General features: G+C 36.8%; 1 protein-coding gene across 2 annotated transcripts in view; it reads right to left on the bottom strand.

Annotated features, from left to right (window-relative positions):
• Window positions 1-627: 627 nt before the first annotated feature.
• HMGCLL1 (3-hydroxymethyl-3-methylglutaryl-CoA lyase like 1) overlaps window positions 628-14,499 on the bottom strand; it is a 293,745-nt gene continuing 279,873 nt past the window's right edge. For both annotated transcript variants that reach the window (XM_036765723.1, XM_036765724.1), the window contains 2 exons: window positions 7,176-7,301; window positions 628-1,546 (listed from right to left, as the gene is read on the bottom strand). In XM_036765723.1, coding sequence (XP_036621618.1) covers window positions 1,445-1,546; window positions 7,176-7,301 — 228 coding nt within the window. In that variant the 3' untranslated portion in view covers window positions 628-1,444. The remainder of the gene's footprint in view (window positions 1,547-7,175; window positions 7,302-14,499) is intronic.

Raw genomic sequence — 14,499 nt, 5'->3', positions numbered from 1 at the left:
CTGGACTTACCATTTGGGGTGACGAAGCAAGTATTGGGTAAAAGTATCTGTCTCCTTCACTACTGTTCTACTACCAGGTGAGTTGAGCCCTTTCTCTGAGAGCTATTTTGGTTTATTCATGCTGTAAACTCACCTTAGTTACAATCAGCACCTTTCTTTCTTGCTTTGATTTTTAAAAATATATTTGAAGAGAATTGATGAATATTAATAGAAAGCCCACAACGTTCATTTTCATATTTGAACCAATATTCAGTTTATTCAAAAGATAATATCATCAGGTATTAGTGGAGAAGTCTACATAAATAAGAGAACTGACATTTCAGAGTGAAATATTACATTTTCTGCACATGATTTGCATAGGTTACTGAAATGCTATTCTTAACACAGTATTTCTCATTGCCCATCTCTGATGCACTGACCTGGGCTATTTCAGTAAGGGTTTTCTATGTGACAATTTTTCCTCTTGAGTTTACAATAAGCAAGAACCTCATCAAGTTTAACACTGAACACAGTACTAAAAAAAGTAGATAACCTGATTGTATGATGATTTAACCTAACTGTAGAATGAGAAAGAATGGCATTGGCGATGCATTGAGGATTGTCTTTAATAGCATTGCAATTACAATTAGAGTTACAAGGGCAATGTGGAACCTGAAAAAAATGTGAAAACAAGATGTGCTAAAAGTAGAGCCAGAATCATTCTCTTTTATGGTATGAAGTAAATGGGATGGAAATCCTACCTCCAATTTCTTTATTGTTGAGTAAGTCTATTGGTGTGTACTATAACTGATGAAAAGGGAAGTATGGTGAACTGGATGCATGTAACAAATATGGGAGGTCCTAATATGTTCCCAGGATATGGCGTGTTGCCATTGACCACAACCTCTTGGAACAAGATAAAGTCATTCAAATAGTTAACAGATGTTAACTATAGTTGAAATACAAAAGTCTTATTGCTAAAATCACTTAGGGTCATATTAAGATTTGGCTCTTCGTTCATAACTTAACTGACTTGGCAAACAGAAAGTTGAGATCCAGGAGCAAAATGTGTAATATCAGGGCCACACACTATGTGGAATCTCATAAACTACTGAAAAAATGTACGCTGTGTTGAACCAACTTGATTAAGTATTAACCAAGTCTTCAATATTGGGGAAATCTGCAGTCAATTTTCAAGTGAATTAAAAAGTTATTTCTGTCACAGCAATAGAGGACATTCTCCAAGTTCTAATATGTCTATACAGTGAATTGTTTTATTATTTATCCGCAAATCCTTCTATTTACCTGGTATCCAGGCTATGCTTTGCATCAACAATCTTCTTTTTAGAGCCTAGTTCTACTTCTGCCCATCAAATTTCCAAATAAAGTGACAGTAATGGTTTTCAGATGAGATGTATGTAGGTGAGACTGAGCTTCCAGGTTTCACAATCCAACTTCATTGATGTCAAACACTGAAGGAGGCTTGTGCTACTTTAGAATTTGTTGTCTTATTTATAGCTCTACAAATAAAGCTCCCAGCTTCCATCACTTTGTAAAGATTCACTCCCTGGTCAATGGAAAAATGAGAAAGAAGAAAAGGGAGAAATGGGATAATAAAAGGTTATTAGTAGTATTACTAGCTAGCATTTACAAAGAGCCTTAAGGTTTGCAAAGTGCTTTATAAATATTTAATTTTGTCATTACAACAACTGTATCAGGTGGGTGCTACTATTATTCCCATCTTACAGATGAGGAAATTGAGGCAGGCCAAGGATAGATGACTCGTTTAGGGTCACTCACTCACTTGCTATTAAGTATTTGAGGCCAGACTGGAATCCAGATCTTCCTGACTCAAGGTCCAGTGCTCTGTCTACTACCCCACCTAGTTATCTCTACTATTTCTACCTGGTTCAATAATTATCCAATGTTAAATTCATCATTCTAAACCTAAATCTTTCACATTTAGTTCTCTTTATGGAACATACTATTAGTGTTTTTATTTGTTCTCTTTAATAATAGTAACAACCTACCTTTATATGACATTTTAGAGCAATGTAGTATAGTTAATATGGAGCTAGATTCAGTTTCAAGAGTACTTGGGTTTGAATCCTGCCTCAAACACTTAAAAGCTGTGTCAATCTATCAAAGTACTTCTCCTCTTTGACCTTCTTATTGGTAAAATGTGGATGAAAGTCCTCAAGGGGTGTTGTAAAGATCGAATAAATAGTATACATCAAGCACTTTGTAGGCATTAAGGTACTATATGAGTGTCAGCTACTATCAAATATTTTCAAAATATATTTTATCCACATTATCTCATTTGATAGTCACAATAATCCTATGAAATAAGTACTATTATTATCCTTCTTTTAAAGATGAAGACACTAGATCAGAGGAGTAAAGTGACTTTCTGAAGGTCACCCACCTAGTAAGTGTGTGAACTGGAATTCTATCCTGTATCTTCCTGGGTTTAAGTCGATCACCCTCATGATCAAGGCCTATAAATAATCAGGAGGCCTATAAATCCTAAATATGTTTTTTAATTAAAAAATAGTCCATAATCCTACCCATATGTAAAGTCATGGAGAAGCCACAATATAAATATGATATTCACTGATGAACTGGATGAAAGGCACAACAGACTTAGAAGAGACACAAAGAAAGACAACTCAATTGATGAAGGATTGAAGCAGCTTCCAGATGGAGACACATGAAAACATAAGAACTCTTTACTGTTGCAAGATGTAGACTTAAAGAGAAAAAAAAGTTTTAAGGCAATAATTTTTTTAGGTCAAAAAGAAATTACAGAAATGATTCATGCATCAGCTTGTAGAAATTCTCCAATGATATTTTAAATTAAAAAGAAAATAGAGATAAAATAGTTATAGATATGCTAAAAAAGAAAGGTTTAGGGCAGAGGTTCTTAATCCTTTTGTGTGTGTCATGGCCTCCTTTATCAGTCTGGTGAAACCTCCGGACCCCTCCTCAGAATAATATTTTTAAATGCATAAAATAAGATATAGGATCATGAAGGAAACCAACTATATCAAAATAGTTATCAAATTTACATTTAAAAAGTTTGTGGACCTTAAATTATAAACTCCTAGTATAGAGGCAGCGTATCATAGCTATTAGATATCTTAGCTACTAGAGGTCTTAGCTGAATCTGAATCTGAATCTGATTCTGATACCTAATGCCTCTGTGATCATGGAAAAGTCACGCAACCTATCAGTTCCTTGGTAAATTTCTAAAGCTATAAATTATAGACAGAATGACAATCTGCAACTATGAAGAGAGTTTCCACGCCAGGACCTCCCAAACCTGATAAAATCAATAAAATTATTCAGTTAAATGTATTGATAACAGACCACTAAGGGTTTTTTAAGGCTGAAATTGGCATGATATCACTGGTCTGGATTAGCCACTACTTAATCCTTTTGTAGAGTGTATGTCCCAATGTCTCATTTAAAAAATGGGGTTAGGGGAATGAGAAATGGGGAGGGGACAAGCATTTATTAGTACCTACTATGTTTCAGGCATTGTACTAAGTTCTTTACAAATATTATCTAATTTGATCCTCACGATCACCCTCAGAGGTTGCTGCTATTATTTATCCCCATTTAGGAGATAAAGAAACAGAGAAGAACGTAGGCTAAGTGACTTGTCTGGGGTCACCCAGATAGTCTCTGAGGTTGAATTCAAAGACTTACTAAGCTGGGTGACCCTGGGCAAATCAACTGTAAAATGGTGATAACACCTCCAAGGACAGCTGTCAGGATCAAATGAGATATTCATAAAGCACTTAGCACAGTGCAAAGGACATAGTAGGTCCTTGATAAATGCTTTTTCCCCCTTTCTTCCTTTGGCTTAAAAGTGGATTTATTTGGTCCTTCTTTACAGTTATGGAATGCTCTCGTGGTTTGCATGCTAAAACCTTTTTTGTAAATATAATTTTGCACATGTCCCTGGTGTGTTCCAAAACAATGGTGACATTTTCAGAAATTTACATGTCAGAGAGGAGAGAAAGAGGTGTGCATGTGAGGGGGGCGTTAAGTGGTACAATGGGTGGAGTGCCAGGTGTGGAGTCAGGAAGACCTGGGTTCAAATTTGACCTCAGACACTTACTATCTATAACCCTGTGCAAGTATCTTAATCTTGTTTGCCTGAGTTTTCTCGTCTGTAAAAATGAATTAGAGAAGGAAATGGCAAACCACTCCAGTAGCTTTGCCAAGAAGACCCCCAAATGGGGTCATGAAGTGTCAGACACAACTGAAAACAACTGAACAACAACAAATTATGTGAGCATATATACACACAAATATGAAAATATGTGCATATACACATATACTATACATGTATGTATATGTAATATATTTTACTTAACCATATTCTCTTTTAACCGGTTTTTGCTATGCAAACTTTTTGGAGGTTTTTGAGTTTTGATTTTGAGTTTGGAGGATTTTGAATTCCCTTCTCTTTTTCATTAAGAAAAAATAGCCATGAAAACTTTTTTTAAAAAAAATCCACTACATGGAAATGAATTTCATTATTGCTATTTCTTGTACAACTATTTCCAGAACCAATAGTTACTTCAGGTTGTGTCTTACTTTAGGAAACCCTGCTGTGTCACAGAAATGTCCTTAAGGTGCTTTCTTTGTTGGGTCCAGGGCACATTCTAGTTGGAATTCTCTCATAAAGTGAAAAGGAAATTTTATATGATTGGCTACATGTGTCAACCGAAAGTTCCTAATTATCTTCCAGCAAGTGCTCACAGGAGACTTTTAAAGCTTCATCAACCATCAAATCCTCTCATCACCTTCTCAGAATTCCATTTGTAACAGTCATTTAAGTTGGATTGTTGAAATACATGCAAAGAAAGGAGTTTCATTTTAGCAGCTTTGTACCCTTTTGTAGGACTTAAAATGTCAAGTAGAACAAATTTTAAACTGTCATTATTTTGCTTCTCAGAGTAATAACCTAATCTTAAAAAAAAAGTTTCCCTTTATCTCCTAAACATGAAAATACTGTTGTAATACCTTACAAAACAACAGAGTTTATACTTAAAGCTAGAGAAGGTCATGATGGCCTGCACACTAAGGGAAGACTCGGGGCTTCTGAGATCCAAGGGATTCATTTATATCACAGAATTCAGAGTTGAATAGGACCTTAATGACCAGTCTTTTTTTTATTTTACAGATAAAGACACTGAGGCTGAGGGAGGTTAAGTTATTTGACTAAGTTCACAGTGCAAAGCCAGGTTTTGAACTCTGGTCTGCTGAGTCCAAATTCAGTGCTCTTGTCACTACCTTGGGACTGATTTCTCTTGCTCTATGGTCATAACTGTTTACCTTATTTTTTTTTCTCCTGAAATCAATTTAATCTTCTTCACTCATCCTTTTAGGAAGCTAAATTGCTCCATTTCTAAATGGAGTGTCGCACCTGGTGAGTGTAGCTAGATATGACCCAAGTCATTTTGAGATATGTGGTCCCATGAAATGACCACTGCTGTTGGAGTCCAAAGATCTGGAGTGAAATCTAGCCTCTGTCACTTCCTATCTGTGTGACAGAGAGCAATTCATTTTCATTCTCTGGGTCTCAGTTTCCTCATCTTTAGAATGAGGAAGTTGGGCTAGATGACCTCTGAAGTCTCTTCCAGCTTTAAATCTATAATGCTATGACTTGGGACACAGTGCAATATAGTGGAAGGATAGCTAGAATTGGAGTTAGAGCATCTGGGCTAGTAGCCTAGATCTGCCACTTACTACCTACGTGAACAAGGGATTGCTTAGGCTTCAGATTCTTCATCAATAAGGCAGGGAGGAAGGGAATGAGCATTTTTATAGCATCTACTAGGTGCTACACCTGCTAGATGCATTTTACAATTATTATCTCTTTTGGTCCTCAAAACAACTCCATGAAGCAGGTGCTGTGATTATGCCCTTTTGGTAGTTGAGGAAGCTGTGACAAACCAAGGTTTGGCAAGGGTCAGTAAATGTCTGAGGTGAGATTTGAGCACAGGTCTTCCTGACTCCAGGTCCAGCACTCTATTCAGTGGGCCACCTAGCTGTTTCCTAGGCAAACAGAAATTAAGTGACTTGTCCAAAGTTACACAGCTAGTGTCTGACACCAGATTTGAACTCACATCTTCCTGACTCCCAACCCAATTCTCTATCCACTACGCCATCTAGCTGTCTTTAAATGAAAGTGTTAAATTTGATGATCCCTAATGTTCCTTTCATCTTTAAATCTAAATTTTGATATGTGACAAGTACCAAATGTGTATTACATGTTAGGGCATTTAAATGGTTTTGCACCAATATCTAATAAACCTTTCCCTTTTTCATAGTCTATTTAAAAAAAACTAAATCACTGAATTACACCAAACCTTACTTTTCTTATTTATAAATCAAGAATAATAATGTCTGTATTATTAATCTCTTGAAATTGCCATGAGTATCAAGTCAGACCAAGTGAAATTTTTTACATAATGTGGAAACTTTGAAAATTTTATCCTTTAACAGAATGTAATCTCCTTGAGGACAGGGACTGTCTTTTGCTTCTTTTTGTATCCCCAGAGGTTAGCACAATAGCTGGCACATATAAATATTTGTTGATTGATTTCATTTCTGTCTTTATTCCTGCTGCCTAACTAGTACAGTGTCTGATGTTTGATAAATACACGGTAAATTTGTTCTGATCTGTGGGGTTGGGTTGGGGAGGATTCATCTAGACCTATGATTTCATTGGTTCAGGAATTCCCCATTAGGAAATTTTCCCCACTGAGGCAGATCAGAAACTTTCTGACAACTTTAGAGTTTTAAAGAGTTGTCTGTGGAACCGAATTTTAAATTATGTGTCTAGGATGACTTCGCCAGTGTATCTCCGAGGTAAGACTTGAATTCCTCCTATTTTCCATACTCTGGAGCTCAATCTCTATCCACTATGCTATGCTGCCTCTTAAATTGAAGTATAAGGTCCTGCAACAAATGTAAGGTATCATTATTCTCGATGATTAAGCTGCAGCAATGTTGTTATTTTAAGGCTATCTCTGATATTGGATTTTGATCTCTGAATTTCAGCATACTGCAGGAGTGAAATAAAACCTTGACCTCAGAATGAGTTTTCAGCTCTTACAAGTCTTCTGATCTGGAGCCTCGTGGAATACATGAATATTATTTGAATGCATTAGACTTACTGTATTGAGTCCCAGACCATTCAGCATATATATCAAATCCTCTGTTGCTACATTCCCAGAAGCTCCTTTTGCATAAGGACATCCACCTAATCCAGACACAGCTGAGTCCACAACGTTGATTCCCATCTGGAAAGCAAACAAACAACAGCAGTGGATGTTTTTTTCTCAATTAGCAGCATAGAGTGACAAAATTTTCATTGAATTTTTATTTTAGGTAAGCAAAAGATGAGTTTTTCCACAAATATTTGGCTTGCAAGCCTAATGCCAGAATGACCTCACTTTAACCCTGACTTTTGTCTGTCTACTGAAGCTGAAGAAGGGAAACAGGAAAGGTCTGCCTATAGCTACCAAAACTCCTGCCTCATATAAAATGTAAGCTCAGAGGGCAAAGACTGTTGTTTCTGTCTTTCTATCTACAGCACTCAGCATAGTGACTTACACATCTTAGACAATTCCTATGATTTCATAAGCATAGGTAATTTGTGATGAGGAGCTCCCTCTCCGCCAATGTAGATGAGCTCCTGATCCACAATTTATAATCTTACTGCATCCTGAGGTCACTAAGAAGCTATGCAACTTCCTGATAGACAGATAGCCTCTATGTGTCAAAAGTAGGGTTATGCCAGCAGAAGGTAGGTCTGGGAGGTTTACCACACCAGAGATTTTGAATTGGGCCTGGTGGTTTGCTATACTTGGCATCCTAAAAGTCTTAATGAAGTTTTAAGCTTTAACTTAAGACTCGTACAGAATGCTATGTGGAGTGTTCGCAACTTTTAGAAGTTACCTTCAGTTCTAATTTAAGCTTTATTATCTTTCAACTTCCTCAAGACTTTTGGAACAATCTGTATACCTTTTATCTGAATATCAGATGTTTGGAGAGACTTATTAGACAGACCTAGGTTGGCCATAGAAGGATGGCTTTTTCAGCCACAATCATTTGTAAAGACCTTTTTTTATAGACATAGGGAAGTTATTAATTTAGTGGAGAGTGTTTAAATCAATAAAAGGACAGGTGTTGAAACCCTCTGTGCTTTGGGTGAGGATACAAAGAAGTAGGAAACCTGAACCTTAACCCAAGGAGCAAATTATTATATTTTTTTACAAAGACAAGATTTGCAATGTATTTAAAGATTTTGCTTGTAAAAATCCTGCTTTATATTTCAGAATTAGGACAAATCAGCAATTTCTGGAGTAGCCAGGGAAGGTTTGATGAATGAAATGGGACAAGGACTTGGTACTAAATGTTGGATAAAGTCTCCACAGGTGGCATGATGACTTGAGAATATAAAATACAGGACAGATATTATAGCTGTCTTCAGGTATCTGAAGGGTTGTCATACGGAAAAAAGGAGAAATCAGTCTTGTTCTGTTTGTTCCCAGAGGACAGAATTGGGAGAAAAGGGAAAAAGTTGCAAAGAGGCAGATTTAGGCTTGATGGCAGTAAAACTTTCTCACAATGAGAGCTATCCCCAAGTGGAATGGGTGACCCTCAGGAGGATGTAGTTTTCTTCTCCATGGAGGCATTTAAACTAAAACTGAATGACCACTTGTCAACTATATTATATTGGTTACCTGAGGAGTGGGGCTTCAATAAAGGACTTCTTTGGGTCATGGTATTTGAGCTGAGGTTTGAAGGCAGCCAGGGATTCAGAAATGCTGAGATGAGGAAAGAGTTCATCCTAGTCATGGAGAATAGCTTTTGCAAAGGCACAGAGATGAGAAATGGACTTTGTTCATGGGGAAGAGTAAGTATACCAGTTTGGCTAGACCACAAAGTTCATGAAGGACGGTAATGTGTAAGAAGTTTGGGTAATTGACCTGGAATCATTGTGAAGATTTTAAAATGCCAATGGGAGGAATTCCTAGATATACCTTATGGCAATAGGGTAGGGGTGGTGAGGCATGCTTCAGGAGGAATTTGCCTGTGATTTGGCTGCCAAGGGAACCCTAAAGTAAAACCCAGATCCCCCTAATAAATTCCAGCTCTGCAGAGGAGTGGTCTTATAAACACTATGTAATTAGCTGTTTCCAATGAGGCTTCATAGGATTTTACAATGCAGTGTCCAAAGTGAAAATGCTACCAGTAGGTAAAGAAGGCCTGTTGTGCATTGATAAAGACACAGGGAAACGCTGCTTGATGCTTTGAGTTCAATTGGCCTCTGCTAAGTCATCTGAACAGCAAGACTTGAAAAGCTTCTGTACAAAGATAGAAACAAAGTTAGATCACTAGCCTATGAAGTGACCTGGTATGTTCTAAAATGAATGAGTTTTGGAAATTACTTCTCCTTGTTAACTTTGATTATGTTCCCACTGAGGCCTTGGACCTGAAAGATCCTTCAAGTGACCCAAAGTCCACTAGGGGACAAAACCAAGTGACTCAGGGATGCAGGAGAAATTTGTCTTCAGTGCCATTAGCCACACTATGGTCCCAACTATATTCCTTACACCCTTAGGTATCCAGTGCTATCATGCTTCTGTTCATGTCATTTCCCCCTTCCATTTTCCCTTTGAAAAAATACCTAACAAACTCATTCAGACTCAAAAATAAATTACCAAAAACAGTTTAATGCAGTAGCCTTCAAAAGGCTACTTGCATTTAGCAGTGATAAAAACTTAAAGCCAAGAGCATGGAGAAAGAATTCTAACAATCAAATATTAGGTATCACGGTGGGATGGAGTAGGGGGACAGAGGTAGGGAACTTTATAGTCAGCAAGGCTTTCTGAGGCCCCTGAAATCACCCCTCAGAGGCATAGACACTAATTTAAGCAGACTAGCCTTGCATGATGGAGCTGACACACTCTCCTAAGGGAGCCAAAAGACGAAGGCTTTATCCCTCTCAGTTTCCCCTTCTTTTAGTGAAACACTGAGTCTTAGGTGTGGGTCGGCTTTCATCCTTAGCTCCATCCCCCCGAGTATCACTAGATTCCTGGGCAACATTTCAAAAGACTTGGAAACACTGTACAGGAAGGATTTAAATGGACAAGAGTCAGTAGCCTCTAGAGTGATACATCTGGGTCAGCATGAGATGACTTCAACAGCAGGTAGACTATGAGCGTTTTTTTTGCTGTTGCTCCCCATCTTCCCTGCATCAGAGGTCAGAAGACAGGTTAACCCAAGGAGTTATCCACTGCCCCAGACAGATCTCTCCTTACTAAGAACTTTGTTGACTTAGGAAAAGAGCACAGTCTTTGTCTCAACTGCACTCCTGTAAGTCAGCTTAGCTAAGGCTGAAAGAGGCCAACCGCTCCTATCTCAACACCAGAAACATATTTACTTGCCACAGAGGCCAAAGTGAAGTGTTTTCCACTGTCTTTTGTGCCATACTCGTGTAAGACTCATAAAATGAGACAAACTGGGGCTCAAAACATTCAGTGTGCCCTCTTTTACTTTACTATTTAATTGTTTCGCAAGAGTCTCACATCCCTAAGGTCTAAGTGAAATGAGTGGCAGAATGACCTAGTAGTTAAAGAGGCAGTCTCAGAGTCCTGAGTCAGATTTTTATCTATTCCTGACACAACCTGGCTGGGTGATCCCTTCCCCTCTCCCACCTACTTATTCTCTCAGTGCTCCCAGTCATCTCTCTAAAGCTATAAATTAAGGCAAGCATGCCATGTCAACCTTCGTTGGTAGTAAAAGTTCCTCTCTGGGAGCTCATTACACTATTGCACTGACAAAACCAGAGATCTGTTTTAGAAAAAAGTCTTGTGTCACTGAGATTGGAACAGCTAGATGGTTCATTTCTCTTATTTGCCACAGTATCAGAGCATATCTGACCGGTGGTTAATACCTTGTTTTCTCTGGGCTCTTGTGCTATTTTTATAAGTTTTTTCCAGTGTCATTGATAAGCAAGTTGTTTTCCTTTTTAAGGTTCCTCAAGAATACCAGTTCAAATTTACATGATCTCAATAATCTTCAGAGGTGTAAAATACTAAGCTCTTTTAAAATTCCTTTTCATAAAATATTACTTATATCTAGTTTAGTATTCATCTGTTCTGCTAAATAATTTAATTGTCTTGTACCGACAGAAGCTCTGAAGAACAGTATCATCTGCAGCCTTAAAAGCATGCCCTGTGACATCAACGTGATGATTTGGGAATTAGAAAAGGAAGAATGAAAAGAAGAAAACTGCATTATCTCCCCTCTCCCCACCTCATGTTCATGGTTCTCCCCCCTCTTCTTAGAAATGATTACATTTCATTTCTGCTCAGTGTGAATCAGAAAAACTAAGAAACAACCCTCCCCTGCCAAAAAAACCCACCTGTTTTGGAAGACTTTTCCCCCTCTCTGTAACAACTATTCACTTTGAAGGGAGAAATAACTGGAAATTTTACTTTTTAGTGTATTTCTTACCATTCAGAGGATAGGACATGGATCTGTGATTTGATTGGTATTGAGAAGTCCCAGGTGAGGAAAATACCTTTACTTCTATAGGTTGCTACCTTCTCTGGAACTTGCCCTCTTAAGGAGTTGCCTAGAACTAAGAGGTTAAATAACTTTCCTAGAGTCACATAGCAATATTTAAATAACAATAAAACAGTGTTTGAAAGACATTTATTTTTCCTCTTCATGAAATGAATCCAATTTAGTGGAACCACAGGTAGCTAGGTTAGATGTCACTTCCATAAGAGCACCTGTAGGCAAAGATCACATATGCAAATGTTTACTTTGAGTGGGATTGCTTCTGTCTTGAAACTAGTAATTCCTGCATTGACATTTAAACTAAATAGGTCTTGACACAAATAACCATAAGGTGGCACTGTTGCATCAAAAGATGTTCTGGTTCACATTGCCCTTTTAGAAGACATCATGACACTTAGCACTAAGAAAAATGAGAAAGTACTCCGTTCCAACTGAAGAAGATAGTGATCTACGGAAATCCAACATAAAATCAGTTACAGCATTTTCCTTTAAGGAAATAGACTTCCACAAACCATGCAGGACGCCAAAGAATTAGGGAAATTGCTTGAGGGGGATTCAAGGGTCGTCTAGCTCAACTAACACTTGAACAGGACTCCATTCAGCAGCATCCCTGAAAATACAGTATTCCACCCTCTACTTGAAAATGTCCCCTGACAGAAGCATCCCATTCCATTTCTGGATACCCGGCCCTACTTGTTAGGACATTTTCCCGTGTTTCTTATTCGAAAAGTCTACCGCTTGTTCCAAGTTCTGTCCATTAGGGCCAACTAGAACAATTTTAATGTCCCTTTCACACATAAGCCCTAGAATGTGGAGATGGAAGAATTTGGTTCAAGCCTTGATTTTGCTACTTACTACCTATGGTAACTGTTGGTAAGGTGCTTTATCTATACCTATTTCTTCATCTGTAATTTGAGGGGGTTAGACTAGATAATATCTAGTGCCCCTTATTGCCCTAACATTAATTATTCTGAAATATTTTCACATAATTTGTAAAGTAATATCTACCACTACTTCACTCAACCCCTAAATCTTTTCTTGCCTAGGCCAAATATCATTTGCTCTTTCAAATGATTCCAATAAATTAAATTCAATTTTAAAAAGCGGTATCATTTCCAATTATTCAAAACATCAACCTAGTCACCCTATTTTGGATACACTCCAACTTGCCAATGTCCTTGTGAAAATGTTGTGCTTAGAAATAAACTCAGTACTCCAGATGTGCTCTAATTCCAGATGGTACAGTGAAATCTTTTGATACTCTATTTCTATGAGTGTAGGAGAAGAATGTGTTAGATTTGGGGGGTCTACCATGTCACATTTTGATTCACATTGGCCTGTAGTACACTCAAAATAATCAGTTTTTATTCACATATGCTTTTTTAAAAAAACATGTCTCCCTATAATGAATTTGGGTAGTTTTCTTAAACTCAAGTACAGGATTTTAAATTCATTCCAATTAAATTTCATTATCTTAAATCTACAGCATCAGTGCTGGTAGTCTATATATATACGTATATATGTATATATATATATGTATATATATGTATATATGTATATATATTTCTGTGTGTATGTATGTATACATGTATGTATGTATATATATATATATATTTAAATCTCCCTTCTGTTATCTAGTATGATAGCTATGATAGCTATTTTCTATACTACGTCATCTATAAATCTAATAAGAATGTCATATATACCTTCATTTTGTCAGAGACAGAAATATTTAACAGAACTAGATGAAGTATAAACTCTTGGGATATTCTTTTCAGGTTCACATCTATCCATTATTTATTTTTGGAGGGGGAAGCAAGGCAATCAGGGTTAAGTGACTTGCCCAAAGTCACATAGATAGTAAATGTCAAGTATCTTAGGCTAGATTTGAACCCAGGTACTCTTCCCTATCCATTATTCTTTAGATCCAGTTGTGTAAAGTTATGAAACCATGTGACTACAGAATCATCTAGCTGCCATCTCTCCATCTTTTCCACGAGTGTGCCTTGAGAAACTTCAGCATATTTCTTACTAATTATAATACATGGATATTATATCTATAGCATTCTCTTAAAAAAAGGATATTAGGCTAAGCCGGTAGATGATGAGTCTTCCCTTTAAAAATAATAATTGAATAAATAACAGTGAGTATAATAATAATTATTGTTATTTCACAGAATAGAGAAATTAGTTGTGAAAGGTGGTATGGTGATGGGAACGAAATTTAGAGTAGTCCATGATTATTGCAAAGAAATCATTCACACAAAGCATGTCAGATTTCTGGCTACATATTTTCTAACTGAAAAGATTGATATAATATATCCAATAGAACAAAAAAGTAATTAAGATGTCCAAGTCATCTATTATGGAGGAACTAAATAAATATTTTAATTTAATTCAAATATTATTATTAGAATTTTAAAAAGCATCATTGTTCTGATGCAGAATGGTAGCTTACTGATACCCAATTATGAGTAATCCTCACTATAATACTGTTATGCACAAAAATGCTATAACAAAGTGAATAATAAACATCTCCTTCTCCAAGTTAATAACTCTCATAACTCTTAAGTATCAAGTTGCCTCCACATTGTCTTCTTCTTTCAAGATATGATGATGTCGATGAGCAATAACTGGCAGAGATGTTGAGTTTAGTTGACTTTGGTCATTGTCCTAGATGATCTTTGTCCTAGATTGAATACTTATAAAATGGTACAGTAGAAAAGACACAGAATTTGGAAACAATAGATAGGAGTTCAAATCTTCACTGTGTCACTTATTAAGTATATGGCTGTGGACAAGATATTTAACCTCTCTAGCCCTGTGTTTCTTCTATAAAGTAATGAGTTTGAATTCAATATCTAAGGTCCATTCCATTTGTAAATTCTATGACCTTATGAAATT

This window comes from Trichosurus vulpecula, chromosome 7 (assembly GCF_011100635.1).
Source record: "Trichosurus vulpecula isolate mTriVul1 chromosome 7, mTriVul1.pri, whole genome shotgun sequence".
In the NCBI taxonomy this organism is placed as follows: domain Eukaryota; kingdom Metazoa; phylum Chordata; class Mammalia; order Diprotodontia; family Phalangeridae; genus Trichosurus; species Trichosurus vulpecula.
Note: the sequence above shows the minus strand (reverse complement) of the source record. Positions and strands in the feature narration are given on the sequence as shown.